At 51.7% G+C, this 23,691-nt stretch overlaps 1 protein-coding gene across 2 annotated transcripts in view; it reads right to left on the bottom strand.

The window, feature by feature from the left end:
• Window positions 1-23,691, bottom strand: part of LOC147110706 (ankyrin repeat and SAM domain-containing protein 3-like) — a 43,656-nt gene that overhangs the window by 4,772 nt on the left and 15,193 nt on the right. For both annotated transcript variants that reach the window (XM_086000925.1, XM_086000926.1), the window contains 8 exons: window positions 19,381-19,506; window positions 18,851-18,969; window positions 16,576-16,743; window positions 11,764-11,888; window positions 11,189-11,330; window positions 5,455-5,627; window positions 5,028-5,122; window positions 525-611 (listed from right to left, as the gene is read on the bottom strand). In XM_086000925.1, coding sequence (XP_085857051.1) covers window positions 525-611; window positions 5,028-5,122; window positions 5,455-5,627; window positions 11,189-11,330; window positions 11,764-11,888; window positions 16,576-16,743; window positions 18,851-18,969; window positions 19,381-19,506 — 1,035 coding nt within the window. The remainder of the gene's footprint in view (window positions 1-524; window positions 612-5,027; window positions 5,123-5,454; window positions 5,628-11,188; window positions 11,331-11,763; window positions 11,889-16,575; window positions 16,744-18,850; window positions 18,970-19,380; window positions 19,507-23,691) is intronic.

Below are 23,691 nucleotides of genomic sequence, written 5' to 3'. Positions count from 1 at the left end.
CCATTTAATTAAATATTTTAAACAAAAACTTAATTTGTATGGGGCTAAAATAAACTTACCTTTTTGAAGAGTTTTCTATTTTTTAAAACTCTTAAGCTGGTAAAAGCAGGCCTTACGCCTGTTTTTACCAGGCGTAAGAATTTGACAGTCATTCAGCGGGCGGAAGTTGTGCAAAGGCACTTTTCTTGTGCAGGCGGATGATCTGTCAAGAGAATTCTTGACAGATCACAAGTGCTGGTTTTCAGCGCATGCGCTTCTCATGCCTGAAACTGGCACTTGTGTGGCCCCTACGGATGCATGCGTGCGCACCTCGTACGCACCCGGTGGGAGTCAGAAAATCCGGCCCTAATTGAAAAGTAGGGAAGTTATGCTAAACCTGTATCTGTGCCCAGAAGATGGTGAAGGTGCCTCAATGCTCTGCCAAACTATGTCTCCACTTCACAGCACAGCCATCAGTTTGTGTACGTATTATAAAGCAATCTGCAACACACACAGCTGCAGATTTCCCCGTGATTCTCACTCACCCATTTCCTCTGTGCATTCTTTAAAAGTTGCGTTCAGTTCCGATGTGCTCAGGGATCCCAGAACAGATTTCCACTTAGCAAGGCCTTCTGGAAAGAGAGAGAAGAACCAAGATTAGCAACACCTATAGCCTGGTCACAGGACATAAATACACAAGGAACTTTTTAAAAATTTGTTCATGGGATGTGAGCACCACTGACAAGGCCAGCATTTATTGCCCATCCCTAATTGCTCAATTGCCCTTGAGAATGTGGTGGTGAACCACCTTCTTGAACTGCTGAAGTCCGTGTGGTGAAGGTACTCCCACAGTGCTGTTAGGGAGGGAGTTCCAGGATTTTGACCCAGCAACGATGAAGGAACGACAATATATTTCCAAGTCAGGATGGTGTGTGACTTGGAGGGGAACTTGAAGGTGTGTTCCCATGTGCCTGCTGCCCTTGTCCTTCCAGGCGGTAGAGGTCACGGGTTTGGGAGGTGCTGTTGAAGAAGCCTTGGCGAGTTGCTGCAGTGCATCTTATAGATGGTGCACACTGCAGCCACGGCGCACCGGTGGTGGAGGGAGTGAATGTTTAAGGTGGTGGATGGGGCGCCAATCAAGCGGGCTGCTTTGTCCTGGATCGTGTCAAGCTTTTTGAGTGTTGTTGGAGCTGCACTCATCCAGGCAAGTGGAGAGTATTCCGTCACACTCCTGACTTGTGCCTTGTAGATGGTGGAAAGGCTTTGGGGAGTCAGGAGGCGAGACACTCGCCACAGAATACCCAGCCTCTGACCTGCTCGTGTAGCCACAGTATTTATGTGGCTGGTCCAGTTAAGTTTCTGGTCAATGGTGACCCCCAGAATGTTGTTGTTGGGGGATTTGGCGATGGTAATGCCACTGAATGCCATGGGGAGGTGGCTAGACTCTCTCTTGTTAGAGATGGTCATTGCTTGGCACTTGTGTAGCGTAAATGTTACTTGCCACTTATCAGGCTAAGCCTGAATGCCGTCCAGGTTTTGCTGCATTCGGGCATGGACTGCTTCACTATCTGAGGAGTTGTGAATGGAACTGAACACTGTGCATTCATCAGCAAACATCCCCACGAACATAAGAAACAGGAGCAGGTGTCGGCCATTTGGCCCCTCGAGCCTGCTCTGCCATTCAATAAGATCATGGCTGATCTTCCACCTCATCTCCACTTTCCTGCACTATCCCCATATCCCTTGATATTCAAAAATCTATCGATCCCAATCTTGAATATACTCAACGACTGAGCCTCCACAGCCCTCTGGGGTAGAGAATTCCAAAGATTCACCAACCTCTGAGTGAAGAAATTTCTCCTTAACTCAGTCCTAAATGGCCGACCCCTTATTCTGAGACTGTGACCCCTGGTGCTCCCCAGCCAGGGGAAACATCCTCCCTGCATCTACCCTGTCAAGCCCTGTACGAATTTTGTATGTTTCAATGAGATCGCCTCTCATTCTCCTAAACTCTAGAGAATATAGGCCTAGTCTACTCAATCTCTCCTCATAGGACAATCCCCCCCATCCCAGGAATCAGTCTGGTGAACCTTCGTTGTACTCCCTCTATGGCAAGTATATCCTTCCTTAGGTAACGAGACCAAAACTGTACACAATACTCCAGGTGTGGTCTCACCAGGGCCCTATATAATTGCAGTAAGTCATCTTTACTCTTATACTCAAATCCTCTTGTAATAAAGGCCAACATACCATTTGCTTTCCTAATTGCTTGCTGTACCTGCATGTTAACTTTCAGTGATTTGTGTACGAGGATACCCAGGTCCCTCTGAACACCAACATTTCCCAATCTCTCAACATTTAAAAAATACTCTGCTTTTCTATTTTTACTACCAAAGTGGATAACTTCACATTTCTCCACATTATATTCCGTTTGCCATGTTCTTGCCCACTCACTTAGCCTGTCTATATCCCCTTGAATCCTCCTTGCATCCTCCTCACAACTTACATTCCCCCCCAGCTTTGTACCATCAGCAAACTTGGATATATTACATTTGGTCCCCTCATCCAAATCATTGATGTAGATTGTGAATAGCTGAGGCCCAAGCACTGATCCTTGCGGTACCCCACTAGTTACAGCCTGCCAACCCTACTCTCTGTTTTCTGTCCGTTAACCAATCCTCAATCCATGCTAGTAAATATACCCCCAATCCCACAAGCCCTAATTTTGTTTAATAACCTCTTGTGTGGCACCTTATCGAATGCCTTCTGATAATCCAAATACACCACATCCACTGGTCCCCCTTATCTATTCTGCTAGTTACAACCTCAAAAAACTCAAACAGATTTGTCAAACACGATTTCCCTTTCATAAATCCATGTCGACTCTGCCCAATCCTATTATTATTTTCCAAGTGCCCTGTTACCACATCCCTAATAATAGATTCTAGCATTTTCACTACCTGTACTACTAATGTCAGGCTAACTGGTCTGTGGTTCCCTGTTTTCTCTCTCCCTCCTTTCTTAAATAGTGAGGTTATATTTGCTACCTTCCAATCCACGGGAACCGTTCCAGAATCTATGGAATTTTGGAAAATGACAGATTGAGAGTAGACTGATGGGGTGGTAATTGGCCGGATTGGATTTGTCCTGCTTTTTGTGGAGAGTAACTAACCGGGAGTGAAGGAAGTAAGCTACCTGTCAGTTCAAGCTCTGACCTGTGCAAAGACCAGGAGTTCAGAAAGAACTCGTCACAGCACCTTCAGAGGCATCCCAAAGCACTTCATGGTCAATGGTTCATGAGCAACTGCTATGTAGGCAAATTCAGCAGCCATTTTGCACACAGGAAGATTTCACAAATACTAAATAAGATGAATGAGTAGTTACTTGGTGCTTGATGGTGTAAGTTGAGGGATGAATGTTGACCAGGACACCAGCAACATCCACCACCCAGAAGGACAAGGGCAGCAGGTGCATGGGAACACCACCACCTCCACGTTGTTCTCCCAGTCACACACCATCCTGACTTGGAAATATATTGCCATTCCTTCAGCATCGCTGGGTCAAAATCCTGGAACTCACTCCCTAACAGTGCCATGGCAGCACCTTCACCACACAGACTGCAGCGGTTCAAGAAGGTGGCTCACCACGACCTACTCAAGGTGAATTACGGAGGGCAATAATGCTGGCCTTGCCAGCGATGCCACATTGTGAGATTGATGTTTTTAAAAGCAGGACTCCCTGCTCTTTTTCAGATAGTGCCCTGGGATCTTCAACATCCACCTGAACACTGAACAGGCAAATAATATCTTGATTATCCAAAGGAGTGTGCAGCACTGCCTCAGTATTGCCCCTCCAACAGTGCTGCGCTCCCTCAGTACTGCCCCTCCGACAGTGCAGTGCTCCCTCAGTACTGCCCCTCCGACAGTGCTGCGCTCCCTCAGTACTGCCCCTCCGACAGTCCAGCGCTCCCTCAGTACTGCCCCTCCGACAGTGCAGCGCTCCCTCAGTACTGCCCCTCCGACAGTGCAGCACTCCCTCAGTATTGCCCCTTGGACAGTGCAGCGCTCTCTCAGTACTGCCCCTCGGACAGTGCAGCGCTCCCTCAGTACTGCCCCTCCGACAGTGCAGCGCTCCCTCAGTACTGCCCCTCCGACAGTGCTGCGCTCCCTCAGTACTGCCCCTCCGACAGTGCAGTACTCCCTCAGTACTGCCCCTCCGACAGTGCTGCGCTCCCTCAGTACTGCCCCTCCGACAGTGCAGTACTCCCTCAGTACTGCCCCTCCGACAGTGCAGTACTCCCTCAGTACTGCCCCTCCGACAGTGCTGCGCTCCCTCAGTACTGCCCCTCCGACAGTGCAGCGCTCCCTCAGTACTGCCCCTCCGACAGTGCAGCGCTCCCTCAGTACTGCCCCTCCGACAGTGCAGCACTCCCTCAGTACTGCCCCTCCGACAGTGCAGTGCTCCCTCAGTACTGCCCCTCCGACAGTGCTGCGCTCCCTCAGTACTGCCCCTCCGACAGTGCTGCGCTCCCTCAGTACTGCCCCTCCGACAGTGCAGTACTCCCTCAGTACTGCCCCTCCGACAGTGCTGCGCTCCCTCAGTACTGCCCCTCCGACAGTGCTGCGCTCCCTCAGTACTGCCCCTCCGACAGTGCAGCACTCCCTCAGTACTGCCCCTCCGACAGTGCAGCACTCCCTCAGTACTGCCCCTCTGACACTGCAGCACTCCTTCAGTACTGACCCTCCCACAGGGGTGGAAGATAAAATCAGCTCGGGTTCCTGCTCAACGCTGTCAAGTAAGGACAAGATGGGGCTCAGCTATGATGGCACATTCTGCCAACATACACTGTGTATGTTTACAAATGAAGGCGACGGTGCCCGGGATACTGTTCCCCAAGAAGTCAGGACCTTTAGCTCGCCTGCTCCACTGGGACTATACAGCAGCACAGTTAGTTGCTGTGATGGGGCTGGGATTAAGCGACACCCATGGAGGCTGCTAATGTGCTAATTGGGGTCACAAGCGTGGCCCCTGACTCAGCCATTACTCACCTTCCTGTGTGTTTGGTGGCTGCTTCCTGACCTCTGCTTTCCTCCTCTGTCCACTGCCATCTTTGAATCGGGTTGATAGTTCAGACTGGCAAGCTCTGGGAACAAGATTAAAGTGATGAGAAGCAGCTCCCCCAGCTGAGTAGATGCTCGGGTAGTTCGGGGGCCGATAATGGTTACTGTTCTAATTAACATCAAATCACTGACACCAACAAAAGACACGGACCACACTGAGATGATCAGCAAATCCATTACACAGCAACAACCTTGGCTCACACAGTTGTCCCACTCCCCACCCTGCTGTCGCTCTGAGGATGTTAAGGCTCCGTCTCTCCCGTCTGCACCCAGCAGGCCCAAGTCACAATCGGCCCATTATGCACGCAGTCCGTTAGGAATTCCATATCCTTGGTGACTGAAAGTACTGACTCACTTGATTTGCTCAAGGATGACTGCTGTCTCGCGACAGACTCCCTGCGTCTCTTCAATCTGTTTCTGTTGTTGTTTCCAGGCCGTTTTATCCTCCATTAAAAACCCTTCCACCACAGCCCGCAGCTTCTGCTCCTGTGACACTCGTCCCTTCAGCAACTCCACCTCCTCGCACACCTGACAAAGGAACCACAAAACTTCAATGAAATGATCCAGAGACTGGAGTTTAAACCAGCTTCTGGCTACTCAGTGCTCGAGCCCTTACATCATCAAAGGGTGATCGAGGGAGCGAATAGAGAGAGGGGCTATCCCATAGCACCCAGTGAACAACTGGGAAAGAACTACCCAGTACAGCTGTGCTCAGACTGCACACACCCCCCGAGTACTGGGACAGTGTAGAGGGAGCTTTACTCTGTATCTAACCCGTGCTGTACCTGCCCCGGGTGTGTTTGATGGGACAGTGTAGAGGGAGCTTTACTCTGTATCTAACCCGTGCTGTACCTGCCCCGGGTGTGTTTGATGGGACAGTGTAGAGGGAGCTTTACTCTGTATCTAGCCCGTGCTGTACCTGCCCCGGGTGTGTTTGATGGGACAGTGTAGAGGGAGCTTTACTCTGTATCTAGCCCGTGCTGTACCTGCCCTGGGAGTGTTTGATGGGACTGTGTAGAGGGAGCTTTACTCTGTATCTAACCCGTGCTGTACCTGCTCCGGGAGTGTTTGATGGGACATTCTAGAGGTAGCTTGACTCTGTATCTAACCCGTGGTGTACCTGCCCTGGGAGTGTGTGATGGGACAGTGTAGAGGGAGCTTTACTCTGTATCTAACCCGTGCTGTACCTGCTCCGGGAGTGTTTGATGGGACAGTATAGAGGGAGCTTTACTCTGTATCTAACCCGTGCTGTACTTGCCCTGGGAGTGTTTGATTGGACAGTGTAGAGGGAGCTTTACTCTGTATGTAACCCGTGCTGTACCTGCCCCGTGAGTGTTTGCTGGGAAAGTGTAGAGGGAGCTTTACTCTGAATCTAACCTGTGCTGTACCTGCCCTAGGAGTGTTTGATGGGACATTGTAGAGGGAGCTTTACTCTGTATCTATCCCGTGCTGTACCTGCCCCGGGAGTGTTTAATGGGATAGTGTAGAGGGAGCTTTACTCTGTATCTAACCCGTGCTGTACCTGCCCTGGGAGTGTTTGATGGGACAGTGTAGAGGGAGTTTTACTCTGTATCTAACCTGTGCTGTACCTGCCCTGGGAGTGTTTGATGGGACAGTGTAGAGGGAGCTTTACTCTGTATCTAACCCGTGATGTACCTGCCCTGGGAGTGTCTGATGGGACAGTGCAGAGGGAGCTTTACTCTGTATCTAACCCGTGCTGTACCTGCCCTGGGAGTGTTTGATGGGACAGTGTAGAGGGAGCTTTACTCTGTATCTAACCCGTGCTGTACCTGCCCCGGGAGTGTGTGATGGGACATTCTAGAGGTAGCTTGACTCTGTATCTAACCCGTGGTGTACCTGCCCTGGGAGTGTGTGATGGGACAGTGTAGAGGGAGCTTTACTCTGTATCTATCCCGTGCTGTACCTGCTCCGGGAGTGTTTGATGGGACAGTATAGAGGGAGCTTTACTCTGTATCTAACCCGTGCTGTACCTGCCCTGGGAGTGTTTGACGGGACAGTGTAGAGGGAGTTTTACTCTGTATCTAACCTGTGCTGTACCTGCACTGGGAGTGTTTGATGGGACAGTGCCGAGGGAGCTTTACTCTGTAGCTAACCTGTGCTGTACCTGCCCTGGGAGTGTTTGATGGGACAGTGCAGAGGGAGATTTACTCTGTATGTAACTCGTGCTGTACCTGCCCCGGGAGTGTTTGATGGGACAGTGTAGAGGGAACATTACTCTGTATCTAACCTGTGCTGTACCTGCCATGGGAGTGTTTGATGGGACAGTGTAGAGGGAGATTTACTCTGTATGTAACTCGTGCTGTACCTGCCCCGGGAGTGTTTGATGGGACAGTGTAGAGGGAACATTACTCTGTATCTAATCTGTGCTGTACCTGCCATGGGAGTGTTTGATGGGACAGTGTAGAGAGAGCTTTACTCTGTATGAAACCGGTGCTGTTCCTGCACTGGGAGTGTTTGATGGGACAGTGTAGGGGGAGCTTTACTCCGTATCTAAACCGTGCTGTACCTGCGTAGGAGTGTTTGATGGGACAGTGTAGAGTGAGGTTTACTCTGTATCAAACCCATGCTGTACCTGCCCTGGGTGTGTGTGCTGGGACAGTGTCGGCGGAGCTTTAATCTGTATCTAACCCGTGCTGTACCTGCCCCAGGAGTGTTTGATGGGGCAGTGTAGAGGGAGCTTTACTCTGTATCTAACCCGTACTGTACCTGTCCCGGGAGTGTTTGATGGGGCAGTGTAGAGGGAGCTTTACTCTGTATCTAACCCGTGCTGTACCTGCCCTGGGAGTGTTTGATGGGACACTGTAGAGAGAGATTTTCTCTATATCTAACCCGTGCTGTACCTGCCCTGGGAGTGTTTGATGGGACACTGTAGAGGGAGCTTTACTCTGCATCTAACCCATGCTGTACCTGCCCCGGGAGTGTTTAATGGGACAGTGTAGAGGGAGTTTTACTCTATATCTAACCCGTGCTGTATCTGCCCTGGGAGTGTTTGATGGGACAGTGTAGAGGGAGCTTTACTCTGTATCTAACCTGTGCTGTACCTGCCCTGGGAGTGTTTGATGGGACTGTGTAGAGGGAACTTTACACTGTATCTGACCCATGCAGTAACTGCCCTGGGAGTGTTTGATGGGACTGTGTAGAGGGAGCTTTACTCTGTATCTAACCCGTGCTGTAACTGCCCTGGGAGTGTTTGATGGGACAGTGTAGAGGGAGCTTTACTCTGTATCTAACCCGTGCTGTACCTGCCCCGGAAGTGTTTGATGGGAAAGTGTTGAGGGAACTTTACTCTGTATCTAACCCGTGCCGTACCTGCCCTGGGACTGTTTGATGGGACAGTGTAGAGGGAGCTTTGCTCTGTATCTAACCTCTGCTGTATCTGCCCTGGGAGTGTTTGATGGGACAGTGTAGAGGGAGCTTTACTCTGTATGTAACCCGTGCTGTACTTGCCCTGGGAGTGTATGATGGGACAGTGTAGAGGGAGCTTTACTCTGTATGTAACCCGTGCTGTACCTGCCCTGGGAGTGTTTGCTGGGAAAGTGTAGAGGGAGCTTTACTCTGAATCTAACCTGTGCTGTACCTGCCCTAGGAGTGTTTGATGGGACAGTGTAGAGGGAGCTTTGCTCTGTATCTATCCCGTGCTGTACCTGCCCCGGGAGTGTTTAATGGGATAGTGTAGAGGGAGCTTTACTCTGTATCTAACCCGTGCTGTACCTGCCCTGGGAGTGTTTGATGGGACAGTGTAGAGGGAGTTTTACTCTGTATCTAACCCGTGCTGTATCTGCCCTGGGAGTGTTTGATGGGACAGTGTAGAGGAGCTTTACTCTGTATCTAACCTGTGCTGTACCTGCCCTGGGAGTGTTTGATGGGAGTGTGCAGAGGGAGCTTTACTCTGTATCTAACCCGTGCTGCAACTGCCCTGGAGTGTTTTATGAGACAGTGTAGAGGGAGCTTTACTCTGTATCTAACCCATGCTGTACCTGCCCTGGGAGAGTTTGATGGGACAGTGTAGAGGTAGCTTTACTCTGTATCTAACCCGTGCTGTACCTGCTCCGGCAGTGTTTGATGGGACAGTATAGAGGGAGCTTTACTCTGTATCTAACCCGTGCTGTACCTGCCCCGGAAGTGTTTGATGGGACATTCTAGAGGTAGCTTGACTCTGTATCTAACCCGTGCTGTACCTGCCCTGGGAGTGTTTGATGGGACAGTGTAGAGGGAGATTTACTCTGTATGTAACTCGTGCTGTACCTGCCCCGGGAGTGTTTGATGGGATAGAGTAGAGGGAACATTACTCTGTATCTAACCTGTGCTGTACCTGCCCTGGGAGTGTTTGATGGGACAGTGTAGGGGGAGCTTTACTCTGTATCTAAACCGTGCTGTACCTGCGTAGGAGTGTTTGATGGGCAGTGTAGAGAGAGCTCTACTCCTTATCTTGCCCGTTCTGTACCTGCCCTGGGAGTGTTTGATGGGACAGTGTAGAAGGAGCTTTACTCTGTATCTAATCCGTTTTTATCTGCCCTGGGAGTGTTTGATGGGACAGTGTAGAGGGAGCTTTACTCTGTATCTAACCCGTGCTGTACCTACCTTGGGAGTGTTTAATGGGACAGTGTAGAGGGAGTTTCACTCTGTATCTAACCTGTGCTGTACCTGCCCCAGGAGTGTTTGATGGGACAGTGTAGAGGGAGCTTTACTCTGTATCTAACCCGTGCTGTACCTGCCCTGGGAGTGTTTGATGGGACAGTGTAGAGGGAGCTTTACTCTGTATCTGACCCGTGCTGTAACTGCCCTGGGAGTGTTTGATGGGACTGTGTAGAGGGAGCTTTACTCTGTATCTAACCCGTGCTGTAACTGCCCTGGGAGTGTTTGATGGGACAGTGTAGAGGGAGCTTTACTCTGTATCTAACCCGTGCTGTGCCTGCCCCGGAAGTGTTTGATGGGACAGTGTAGAGGGAGCTTTACTCTGTATCTAACCCGTGCTGTATCTGCCCTGGGAGTGTTTGATGGGACTGTGTAGAGGGAGCTTTACTCTGTATCTAACCCATGCTGTACCTGCCCCAGAAGTGTTTGATGGAACAGTGTAGAGGGAGCTTTACTCTGTATCTAACACGTGCAGTACCTGCCCTGGGAGTGTTTGATGGGACAGTGTAGAGGGAGCTTTACTCTGTATCTAACCCGTGCTGTACCTGCCCTGGGAGTGTGTGATGGGACAGTGTAGAGGGAGCTTCACTCTGTATCTAACCCGTGCTGTATCTGGCCTGGGACTGTTTGATGGAACAGTGTAGAGAGAGCTTTACTCTGTATCTAATCCGTGCTGTACCTTCCCTGGGAGTGTCTGATGGGACAGTGTGAAGGGAGCTTTAACCTGTATCTAACCCGTGCTGTACCTGCCCTGGGAGTGTTTGATGGGACAGTGTAGAGGGAGCTTTACTCTGTATCTAACCTGTGCTGTACCTGTCCTGGGAGTGTTTGATGGGACTATGTAGAGGGAGCTTTAATCTGTACCTAATCCGTGCTGTAACTTCCCTGGGAGTGTTTGATGGGACAGTGTAGAGGTAGCTTTACTCTGTATCTAACCCGTGCTGTACCTGCCCCGGAAGTGTTTGATGGGACAGTGTAGATGGAACTTTACTCTGTATCTATCCCGTGCTGTACCTGCCCCAGGAGTGTTTGATGGGACATTGTAGAGGGAGCTTTACTCTGTATCTATCCCGTGCTGTACCTGCCCCAGGAGTGTTTGATGGGACATTGTAGAGGGAGCTTTACTCTGTATCTAACCCGTGCTGTACCTGCCCTGGGAGTGTTTGATGGGACATTGTAGAGGGAGCTTTACTCTGTATCTTACCCGTGGTGGACCTGCCCTGGGAGTGTTTTTTTGGGCAGCGTAGAGGGAGCTTTAGTCTGTATCTAACCCATGCTGTACCTGACCTGGAAGTGTTTGATGGGACAGTGTAGAGAGAGCTTTACTCTGTATCTAACCTGTGCTGTACTTGCCCTTAGAAATCAATGCCTCAATGAATGAATCTCTCACAGATTCTGTTTAGTTGCTTTCAGTCCCATCAAATAAACCGTACCTTATGAAGCTGAATGGCCATTTCCTGCATTTCCGTCTCCAGCCGGTCAGCATAGACTTGCTCCAGGGTGTTATTGAGAGGTAGGGCGTTACTGTGCCAGCGAGCGATTGCAGCTGTCATCTTCCTTTTAGGTCCAAATAACCTGCAGAGATACCAGCAACTAGTCACACTTTCCCTGGAGCTTCATCATTGACTTCCCTTACACCCCCAGTCCTCCAAAACCACCGCTCGCCGCCCCCCCCCCCCACTGTCCCACGGTACCCCCATCCCCCCCCCGCAATAGACCACCACTCCATGGTTTCATCCCCCCTTCCCCCCCATCGTCCCACGATACCCGCATCCCCCCCCCCGCAATCGACCACCACCCCATGGTCTCACCACCCCCTGTACCCCCCCCGCCCCCCACCCTTCCAGTCATCCACCTCTGCCCCCCGCCCCAAACTGCCCTCCGGTTCCGCCAACACACCCTTCCCCCCCACCAACCGCCACCCTTCCCTGCCCCCTCCAGTTACACTCCAGCAGGACCCTGTGTGCCCTATGCCTTGGCTCTACTTGTTCATGTGACACCTACTCACGTAATGCCTACTTCTTTCAGATCAGTTTCCGTTAGAGTGAGGAATATTCGCAAATCCACATCCTGCTCCTCGAGGATTTGGAGATACTTCAAGCAGCCAATCTGTTCCAGAAACTCCGGCAAATCCTGCAACCAGAGGGAACATTGTCAAAACTTCACAATAGCACTGAGGAAATGGCTGTGATGCAACAGGAGGGAACACAGGAACAGGAGCAGGCCATTCAGCTCATCGAGCCTGTTCCGCGGAGATGAGGGAGGGAGTACCTCAGTGTTCTGATCCTTCACAGGTACAGTTGTGCAGAGTTGGCGCTGAAAGTATCACTTCTGCCTGATACAGAACGGTGGCTATGTGCAATGGTGCTTCACTAATGGCCGAGTGTTAGAGAAATTGATGGGATTGAAGACCGATAAATCCCCAGGGCCTGATAATCTACATCCTAGGGTACTTAAGGAAGTGGCCCTAGGAATGGTAGATGCATTGCTGGTCATCTTCCAAAATTCGATACACTCTAGAACAGTACCCATGGATTGGAGGGTAGCTAATGTAACACCACGATTTTAAAAAGGTGGTAGAGAAAAAACAGGGAATTATAGACCGGTAAGCCTGACATCGGTAGTGGGGAAAATGCTAGAGTCCATTATAAAAGATGCAATAGCAGAGCACTTGGAAAACAGTGACCGGATCGGACAAAGTCAACATGGATTTACAAAAGGTAAATCGTGCTTGACTAATCTACTGGAATTTTTTGAGGATGTAACTGGTAAAATAGATAAGGGAGAACCAGTGGATGTGGTGTATTTGGACTTTCAAAAGGCTTTCGATAAGGTCCCACATAAGAGATTAGCGTGTAAAGTTATGGCACATGGGATTGGGGGCAAGGTATTGACTTGGATAGAGAACTGGTTGGCAGACAGAAAGCAAAGAGTTGGAATAAACAGCTCTTTTTCCGAGTGGCAGGCAGTGACTAGTGGGGTACCGCAGGGATCAGTCCTTGGACCCCAGCTATTCACAATATATATTAATGATCTGGACGAGGGAACTAGATGTAATGGCCCAGAAATTCGGGTCGGGGGCTTCCCGCGGGTACAAGCCCCCGACCTGCACTTACCTTGCGCGCCGGCAGTTGAGCTGTAGGGCCCCGTGGAATTCCGATCCGGGGCCTGGCCCAGCTGCCGGCGCGCAGTGCTTGCGTGTCCCAGGGGCGCAGTTAGTTCGATGCGTCCCCTGGGATCACGTGGGCCATGGGCAGCCAATCGGAGGAGGGAAAAGCCCATTCATAAGTCTTGACAGGAAGACCTGTCAAGACTTATAAATACTACGGCCCCAAAATAGCAGTAAACCTTCAAATAAATTTAAAAAATAATCACACTTTTTAAATAAACTATAAATTACATTAAATAACTATTTTAAACAATCATTTACATTTTTGAAAAAAATAATTTTATATTCTAACGGGGCTAAAAATAAACTTACCTTACTTTAAAGTATTTAAAAATAATAAACCTGTGGAAAAAATGTTTTAATTTTAATTAATTCACCACTTACCTTGTAAAAAGCATGCCATATGCCTGCTTTTTACATTTCGAAATTCTAAAGACTTACCCTCCCGGAGAAACCTGTAAAAAAAACGTACGTTCAAAGTGCACGCGCAGACTCCCCCGCGTACACGTTCGACCTCTGAACCTCTTCGTTCAGAGGAACGGAAGTGCCGGTTTCCCGCGCATGTGCAGTGCATGCAGGAAACTGGCACTTCCATCAGGCCCACGCGTGAGTACCCCGTGCGTACTCACCCGCGGAGACCCGAATTTCTGGGCCAATATCTCCAAGTTTGCAGACGACACAAAGCTGGGTGGGCGTGTGTGCTGTGAGGAGGATGCCGAGAAACTCCAGTATCATTTGGACAGGTTGGGTAATTGGGCAGAAGCATGGCAGATGCAATATAACGTGGATAAATGCGAGGTTATCCACTTTGGTGTCAAAAGCAAGAAGGCAGATTATCTGAATGGCAATAGATTGGGAGAAGGGGAAGTGCAATGAGACCTGGGCGTCCTTGTGCACCAGTCACTGAAGGTAAGCATGCAGATGCAGCAGGCGGTTAAGAAGGCAAATGGTATGTTAGCCTTCATAGCGAGAGGGTTTGAGTACAGGAACAAGGATGTCTTGCTGCAGTTGTACAGGGCCTTGGTGAAACCACATCTTGAGTATTGTGTGCAGTTTTGGTCACCTTATCTGAGGAAGGATGTTCTTGCCATGGAAGGATGCCATGCAGCGAAGATTCACCAGGCTGATACCTGGGATGGCAGGAATGACGTATGAGGAGAGATTGGGTTGATTGGGCTTGTACTCGCTGGAGTTTAGAAGAATGAGAGGGGATCTCATTGAAACTTATAAAATTCTAACAGGACTAGACAGACTAGATGCAGGAAGGATGTTCCTGATGGTCGGGGAGTCCAGAACCAGGGGTCACAGTCTAAGGATAAGGGGTAAGCCATTTAGGACAGAGATGAGGAGGAATTTCTTCACCCAGAGAGTGGTGAACCTGTGGAATTCTCTTCCACAGAAGGCAGTAGAGGCCAATTCATTAAATATATTCAAGAAGGAGTTGGATATATTTCTTAAGGCTAAAGGGATCAAGGGATATGGGGAGAGGGCAGGGACAGGGTACTGAATTTGGATGATCAGCCACGATCGCATTGAATGGTGGAGCAGGCTCGAGGGGCCGAATGGCCTACTCCTGCTCCTATCTTCTATGTTTCTATGAGTGGCTAAAGGCACCATGTGGCGCTCTGCTGAGCCACAGAGCCTAGGAAAATCCGAGCCCCAAATCCCTATCAGTTAACTGAGCTCAGCTGGTACAAGCAGCTCAAACACTGTTGGAACATCTGTGACAGAGAGTAACGGGATCAAGAGTGTTTGAGAGAGAGTAACGGTATCAGAATGTCTGAGAGAGAGAGAGAGAAACAATATCAGAGTGTCTGTGACAGAGAGTAACAGTAATAGAGGTCGCGATTTCCCCTACCTCGGCAGGTCTGGTGCGGCCGGCGTCGGTGGCAGGGTGCGATCCCACTGCTGGCACCAGCCCGCTGTCCAAAGTGATCTTACGCTGATTGAGCGTGTTAATCCACCCAGCCTGTTTCCCGGCCAATTGAAGGAAGCGGGTCTGATGACGTCGCTTGATGATGCATCATCAGCCAGTTTCCTTAAAGGGACCATGCGCAAATTGATATTGACAGTTGTGCTGTCAGTGTTCTACAGCATTGAGATGCTGCAAACACTGACAAGCACTGCACAGAGATGCATGGCTGCACTCAGGCTCACCCATGACTCCTTCATATGCTTAAAGGGGGAATCACAATACGCAGGGAGGTTCTCTTCCCTTCCCATGGGCAGGAGAGACCTCACCATGAGATCAACGCAGCCTGGTTGCACATTGCACAGGAGGACACAAGCAGGGATGTCGTTAGGACAACCAGGCTGCAGTGGCGCAAACCTTTCAATGATCTCAGTAGATCACGAAGCGCTACTGCAAAGCCACACTCAACCTTGTCCTGCTGTGCCACTCATTACATCCCCGTCACTCTGCCTTCCCTAACCTGCTCCTGCACATCCTTACTCACACCAACTTACCTTGCACCTCCACCCATCCCTCCCTATCTACATTATCACTTCCCCATCTCACTAGCCACCCCTCACACTCACCCTCATCCTAGTCCAATCATATCAAGTAACAACACACAAGGGTAGGCACTTGGGTGTTTTAGCCAATGTTTATGTGAAGTTTCTGTTAATGTGCTGTCAAACATTGAAATCTTTATTTTCAACACTTTGCGTTCTTGAACAGATTTGTGTGCACCTTTGGAAGTGGCTTAGTGAGTTGCAGTGAATGGAGAGACATAAAAGTACCCCCCGCAATGGCAATGAGTGTGAAAGGAATGGCTTGGGCATTGTAGGATGTTTTATGGTGTTGGTGTGGGGTGGTGCCAACCTGGCGCATCATGTGGCAGCCAGGGTGTACAGTGTCAAGTGAAGTAAATCTGGCCATTGCGAGGCCATCCCTGGCGTCCCGGGCAGCAATGTGGTCGGGTGCTGATGCCTTGTGTCCTGTGCAGCATCAGTTGATTGTGGAGAAGGTTGGTGTTGTTGTTGGTGCTGCTGGTGTTGGGGCTGATCGTGGTGGGATTCTGAGGACCAAGGTGAGATTTTTTCAAGATGCTGATGGAATAGATGGCAGGTGAGGTTGAGATGACTGGTGAGAGAGGTTGCTCCAATGAGGTTACACTGGATACAGAGTTTGCTCCAAACACTTGCAAGCTGTATAAAGTCCAATCTGTCTTCCAAATGCAGTAATCAACAGCTTCTAACCTTGGAAAGTGAACAGCTATGAAATGGGAGCTTTTATAGAACATTTGCAGCTGTCAAGTTAAGAAATCATCCCATGCTGACACAACTCCCGACCTGCTTACCTGACGTGATCCCTGAGCAGTGGGGAAGCCTTAGGCGGACTCTTAAAATCTAAAGGTGAGCTTAAAATAGTTTTTAAGTGCCTGTTAACAAACTCTTAATCATCTAAAGTGCCTCCCCCGCCGCTTGGTGTCAGGTCTGTTCAGCGAGTGTCTGTGTGGGAGTGACGGTATCGGTGTGCCTAATAATGTTGCCTCTTTGATGTATTTCACTGTTACTGCTTACAGGTTAATTATAATTATTGAAGGTGCAGAGTGTCAGGATAAGATTATAGAAAGTTTCCAGCCTCAGTAAAGTTGTCCCAGGAGAACCACTTGCAAAGCCCGTTCTGTGCTCAGGATCAAACTGTACCTTAGGCCCTTGGTATTTCGCCACCCCCTCATTCCGATTCAGTAGCTGCGGACTGGGAATTGTGGGAATGTCACTGTCTCCCGAATGGGAGCTCTCAATGCTCCTCCCGTGGCCTCTGCGAATCTTCACCTGCCTTCTGTTATAGCATTTACTGGGCTGATCTGAATCCTTCAAAAGACACAAGAGGGTTTGATTTGTAAAGAATATGGACAGTGCAGCCATTAATACAGCACTCCGAAACCATATCCCACCGCCATTCACTCCAAAACCATCTCCTACTCCCTTCACTCCGAAACCGTGTCCCACCCCCTTCACTGCGAATCCATCTCCCACCCCCTTCACTCCGAAACAATATCCCACCGCCATTCACTCTGAAACCATCTCCTACCCCCTTCACTCCAAAACCACGTCCCACCCCCTTCACTGCGAATCCATCTCCCACCCCTTCACTCCAAATCCACCTCCCACTCCCTTCACTCCGAAACCACATCCCACCCCCTTCACTGCGAATCCATTTCCCACCTTCACTCCGAAACCATCTCCTACCCTCTGCACTCTGAAACCACGTCCCACCCCCTTCACTCCAAATCCATGTCCCACCCCTTCACTCCAAATCCATATCCCACCCACTTCACTCCGAAACCATATCCCACCGCCATTCACTCCGAAACCATCTCCTACCCTCTGCACTCTGAAACCACGTCCCACCCCCTTCACTCCAAATCCATATCCCACCCCTTCACTCCAAATCCATATCCCACCCACTTCACTCCGAAACCATATCCCACCGCCATTCACTCCGAAACCATCTCCTACCCTCTGCACTCTGAAACCACGTCCCACCCCCTTCACTGCGAAGCCACGTCCCACCCCCTTCACTCCGAATCCATATCCCACCCCTTCACTCCAAATCCATATCCCACCCTCTTCACTCCGAAACCATATCCCACTGCCATTCACTCCAAAACCATCTCCTACCCCTTCACTCTGAAACCACGTCCCACCCCCTTCACTGCGAAACCATGTCCCACCCCCTTCACTCCGAAACCACATCCCACCCCCTTCACTCCAAATCCATCTCCCACTCCCTTCACTCTGAAACCACATCCCACCCTCTTCACTGCGAATCCATCTCGCACCTCCACTCCGAAACCATCTCCTACCCTCTGCACTCTGAAACCACATCCCACCCCCTTCACTCCGAATCCATATCCCACCCCTTTCACTGTGAATCCATATCCCACCCCCTTCACTCCGAATCCATATCCCACCCTTCACTCCGAATCCATATCCCACCCCTTTCACTGTGAATCCATATCCCACCCCTTCACTCCGAATCCATATCCCACCCCTTTCACTGTGAATCCATATCCCACCCCTTCATTACAAATCCATATCCCACCCCTTCACTCCAAATCCATATCCCACCCCTTTCACTGTGAATCCATATCCCACCCTTCACTCCAAATCCATATCCCACCCCTTCACTCCAAATCCATATCCCACCGCCACTTCACTCTGAAATCATCTCCCACCCACTTCACTCCGAATGCATATCCCACCCCCTTCCCATATCCCACACCCACCATTCCAAAACCACATCCCAGTGTTATTCACTGCGAAGAGCATATCCTAATAACTCCAGAAGACAAATTTACAAATGTCCGTCTCAGTACCCAGATCAAAACTGCAGCACCGATCATGTAAGTGCCCCGAATGCATTCTTCCCAGCCCATTCATATACAAACCGGAAAGGCTGATCGTGCCTCCCACCACAGCCCCCGCCCCACAATCAAACACAGCCTCCGCCCCACAATCAAACACAGCCTGTACAGCACCCACTTCTCATCTCATACAACTCCACATCCTCCCTGTGCAGCACCTCACCTCCCTTCTGTACCCCTGCCCCCACCTCCTGTCTTCACCCCCCACTCCCACATCCCATCTGTACCCCTCCCGCTCTCGTCTCCCGTATGTACCCCCGCCCCCACCACGTGCAGCACCTCACCTACTCCACGGCCTCTGTCCCATGTGGCAGTGCCCACACCTCCCCGTTTGTAAACACTGGTCCCCTGACCCCGAGAGAGCCCCTCACACACTGGACAGATGACGGAGCAGAGCTCAGCACATCCACTGCGAATGCAGCAGGAGACCAGCCGAGAAAGGAAAGGCTCAGCGGGCTGTCGAAGGGCGGGATTTAAGCAGGTTCACTTCCAGTTTGGGAATGCGCTGAAATCTGAGTAAATTGGCAGTGCCCTTGCGTACACCTTCTCACCTCGTTACTCTCCACGGATCCCTCGCGGCTAACGCCCAGTGCCTTTGCCAGCCCATCGCTGCTGCTGCCGCTACTCCTGCGGGTGGTCACAGCGTCGGTGATGCAGAAAGGATTCTCCTCTACAGCGGAGGGAAACTGTCAGTCATTGTTAGGGACATTGCCAGCAGCGTGGGACATCCAACAGTCACAACCCCACCACCCAGTCACTTACCGCACAGAGAGAGCAAGAAAAAAACACTGGAAATACACAGCAGGAGCGCGGGCAAGAGGGAGAAGGAAAACTGACTAATGGTTCAAGTGGGGATCGCGATCAGGGGTCTCTACCCGAAACAATAACTTGATTTTCAGTTGCTGATAGTCCTGTTCTCTGGGGGTCGCACAGCTCTCCCTGGACGAAGAGCTGTGACTCACGCACACACACATGCTCGCTCACACGCACTCACACAAGACCAGCTGCAAGGGACCAGCCCCAGCCCCAGCCCCAGCCCGTCAGCTGCCGGTGAATGGTGAGACAGGCTGTTTGCACCTACCCCTGCTGCTGTTGCTTTCTACATCGTGCTCATTAATCGGGGAGGTGACATCACGGTTCCGGATATCTTCTTCATCTTCATCCTGGTTGTTTCTGAATGTGACGTATCCTTGTGGTGGGAAAGACTCTGAAACGAGAGTAAATGTGAGAACGCGGAGAGAAGGAATAGAGAGTGCGGGGGTGGGAGCGAGGGGCTGGAAACTCCCGCTGTGGGTTGATTAACACAGGACTGTCCTCTAAAATACAATCTATTCAGTCCTACAGAACACCCAGAGTTCACTGGGAATCTTACCCTGTGCCTCTGTGCCTCCCAGACAAATTCGATCGGCCGTGGCGCAGTGGGTAGCACGCTTGCCTCTGCGTCAGGAGATTGTGGGTTCAAGCCCGACTCCAGAGGCTGGAGCACAAAATCTAGGCTGACAACCCCCACAATCTAAACCCCCCCACAATATCAATCCCCCCGTGATGCGCTATCAATTACTCATAAAAGACTGAGAGTTAAGAGAGTAACTAAAGGCTTTTATTAACAAAAGAATGAAGGTCTGCCTCGAGTGGTCGACCGGTCCAGAAATACAAAGGGCTGGGGAGCAGTCACCTTTATACTAGGACTTGTGGGAGGAGTCAGCCGAGGCATGTCCAGGCATGTACACAGTGGAATACAAACAGTGGTTTACCACATTCACCCCTTGTTTAAAATTGAGTCCGGCGGGGTGAAGTGTATTAAAAGTTAGTGTATTGGAGTCTCTCCGGAGGTCTTGTCTGCCGCTGTGATCGGCGTGGCGACGGCAGGGGTAGTGGAGCTTCCGGCGTCGAGTCCTGCGTGGGCTGTGGCACAGGCGTGTCGTCCTCGTAGATGTCGAGCGGGTCGCGGGGCCCAGGCCTGCCGTCTGCTGGGGCTGGATATCGGATCGTGGGGGGGGGGTGGTAGTGAGTAGTGGGTTACTGCGGCCCCCGAGGGTGCAAGGTCTCTTATGGAGACTGTGTCCTCCCGCCCGTCCGGGTATGCAATGTAAGCATACTGGGGGTTGGCATGGAGGAGGTCGACCCTCTCGACCAGGGGGTCCGTTTTATGGGTCCTCACGTGCCTTCTCAGTAGGACCGGCCCTGGGGACGTCAGCCATGGCGGTAGCGATGTCCCCGATGTGGACTTCCTTGGGAAGACAAACATTTTCTCATGAGGGGTGGCGTTAGTGGCAGTGCAGAGCAGTGACCGAATAGAGTGGAGCGCATCGGGGAGCACATCCTGCCAGCGGGAGGTTGGAAGGCCCCTAGACTTTAAGGCTAGCAGGGCGGCCTTCCAAACTGTCGCATTTTCTCTTTCCACCTGTCCGTTCCCCCGGGGGTTGTAACTGGTGGTCCTGCTTGTGGCAATACCCCTAGTTAGCAGGTACTGACGGAGTTCGTCGCTCATAAACGATGAGCCCCGGTCGCTATGGATATAGCTGGGGAAACCGAACAGGGTGAAGAGGTCGTTCAGAAATTTAATGACCGTGGCACTGGTCATGTCCGGGCAGGGGATGGCGAACGGGAAACGGGAGTACTCATCAATAATATTGAGGAAGTACACATTGCGGTCGGAGGAGGGGAGAGGCCCTTTAAAATCAACGCTCAGGCGCTCGAAGGGGCGAGTGGCTTTTATCAGGTGGGCTCTGTCTGGTCTATAAAAGTGCGGTTTGCACTCAGCGCAGACTTGGCAGTTCCTGGTCATGGTCCTGACCTCCTCAATAGAGTAAGGCAGGTTGCGGGCCTTGATGAAGTGGAAGAACCTGGTGACCCCCGGGTGGCAGAGGTCATTGTGGAGGGCCCGCAGTCTATCGATCTGCGCGCTGGCGCAGGTGCCACGCGATAGCGCATCCGGGGGTTCATTGAGCTTCCCGGGCCGGTACAAGATCTCGTAATTGTAGGTGGAAAGTTCGATTCTCCACCTCAAGATCTTGTCATTTTTGATTTTGCCCCTCTGCTTGTTGTTAAACATGAAAGCAACTGAACGTTGGTCAGTGAGCAGGGTAAATCGTTTTCCGGCCAGGTAGTGCCTCCAATGACGCACAGCCTCCACAATCGCCTGGGCCTCCTTCTCAACAGCGGAGTGTCTGGTCTCCAGGCCTTGGAGGGTTCGTGAAAAGAAGGCCACGGGTCTCCCCACCTGATTGAGGGTAGCGGCCAGGGCAAAGTCGGACGCGTCGCTTTCCACCTGGAAGGGGATGGATTCGTCCACTGCGTGCATGGTGGCTTTGGCAATGTCTTCCTTGATACGGTGGAAGGCTAAGCGGGCCTCTGCCGTCAAGGGAAAAGAGGTGGACTTGATCAGCGGATGGGCCTTGTCCGCATAGTAGGGGACCCACTGGGCATAATAGGAGAAAAACCCTAGGCACCTCTTCAGGGCCTTGAGGCAGTGGGGCAGTGGGAGTTCCATAAGGGGACGCATCCGGTCGGGGTCGGGGCCGATGACTCCGTGTTCCACAACACAGCCAAGGATGGCGAGGCGGTTTGTGCGGAATATGCACTTCTCCTTGTTATATGTCAGGTTCAGGAGTTGGGCGGTGCGGAGGAATTTTTCGAGGTTTGCGTCATGGTCCTGCAAGTCACGGCCGCAGATGGTCACATTGTCCAGATATGGGAAAGTGGCCTGCAACGCATTTTGATCTACCATCCGGTCCATCTCCCTTTGGAAGACGGAGACCCCGTTGGTGACGCCAAAGGGAACCCTAAGGACGTGGTAGAGGCGGCCGTTTGCCTCAAAGGCAGTATACTGGCGGTCCTCAGGGCGGATAGGGAGCTGGTGGTACGCTGATTTCAGGTCAATGGTTGAGAAGATGCGGTACTGCGCGATCTGGTTGGCCATATCAGCTATGCGGGGGAGTGGGTAGGCGTCCAGCAGGGTGTAGCGATTTATTGTCTGGCTGTAGTCGATGACCAGGCGCTGCTTCTCGCCGGTCTTAACGACCACAACCTGGGCTCGCCAGGGGCTGGTGCTGCCCTCAATAATCCCTTCCTTCAGGAGCCGCTCCACTTCGGTTTTAATGAAAACCCTGTCCCCGGCACTGTATCGCCTGCTCTTTGTGGCAATGGGCTTACAGTCGGGGGTGAGGTTAGCAAACAGTGGGGGGGGGTGACTCTGAGTGTGGAGAGGTTGCACCTGGTGCGCGGCGGGCAATTTGGGAGCTGCTGGCTGCGGACTGTGAGTGGGGGTAGGGGTCCACCGTACGCCATCGTAACACTTTTAAGGTGGCACTGAAAATCTAACCCCAGCAGGACGGCAGCGCAGAGGTCGGGCAGGACCAGAAGTTTAAAATGATCGTACACGGTCCCGTCTACTACGAGTGTCACTACGCAGTAGCCGCCGATGTCCGCCGACTGGGACTCGGAGGCCATAGAAATCCGCTGGTGCGCAGGCAGGACTGGGAGAGAGCAACGCCGCACCGTGTCGGGGTGGATGAAGCTCTCCGTGCTCCCAGAGTCAAAAAGGCAGATTGTATCGTGGCCATTTACCTTAATGTCCATTGTGGAACTGGCCAGCTGGTGCGGTCTCGCTTGGTCCAGTGTAACGGATGCCAGCGTAGGGGTCGGTGTGTCGCTGCGGGTATCAGATGAGGCGGTGTTGGGGGCCTGCTGCGTTCCGGCTGTCGTCCAAGATGGCGGCGTCCATGATCCCCATGTGGCTGGAGGCGTCCAAAATGGCTGCTGTACCGGTGGTTCGCACATGGCCGGGGAGGCCCAAGATGGCGGCCCGCATGGCCCACACGCGGCGCTGCTGGGGTTCGGGGTGGCTTTGGCCCTGCAGACGTTAGCGTAGTGTCCCTTCTTCCCGCAGCCCGAGCAGATCGCGTTTTTCGCCGGGCAGCGCGCTCTGGGGTGTTTTGCCTGGCCACAGAAGTAGCATTTCTGGCCTTGGGGCACTGCTGTCTGGCCTTGGGACACTGCTGCGGTAGTTGGGCCATTGCTGGGGTGTGGCTGGGGTGGCACGGCGCTATGAGGCGGTCCTACCGTGTCCCAGGCTGTCATTCCCCGTGGCGTCCACGGTGCAGAGGAGTAGGCATCCATGCCCCGGTAGGCTGCATCCAATGATAGTGCGAGTTCAGAGGCCTTGTTGAGGTCGAGGTCACTCTGCTCCAACAGTCGCTGTCGGGTGTAATTGGATCTGTGGCCCGCTACAAAAGCGTCCCGGATAAGTTCCTCTGTGTACACGGCGGCCTTTACATCCTTACAACCACAGGCCCGGCCAAGCACAGACAGTGCCTGAAGGTATTCCACGGTCGATTCCCCAGGTTGTTGTTTACGACTCCCCAGAAGGTGCCTGGCGTACACTTCGTTC

The sequence above is a fragment of the Somniosus microcephalus genome, chromosome 11, assembly GCF_052327205.1.
Source record: "Somniosus microcephalus isolate GS21.2 chromosome 11, FLI_Smic_1.0, whole genome shotgun sequence".
Taxonomy (NCBI): Eukaryota; Metazoa; Chordata; class Chondrichthyes; order Squaliformes; family Somniosidae; genus Somniosus; species Somniosus microcephalus.
Note: the sequence above shows the minus strand (reverse complement) of the source record. Positions and strands in the feature narration are given on the sequence as shown.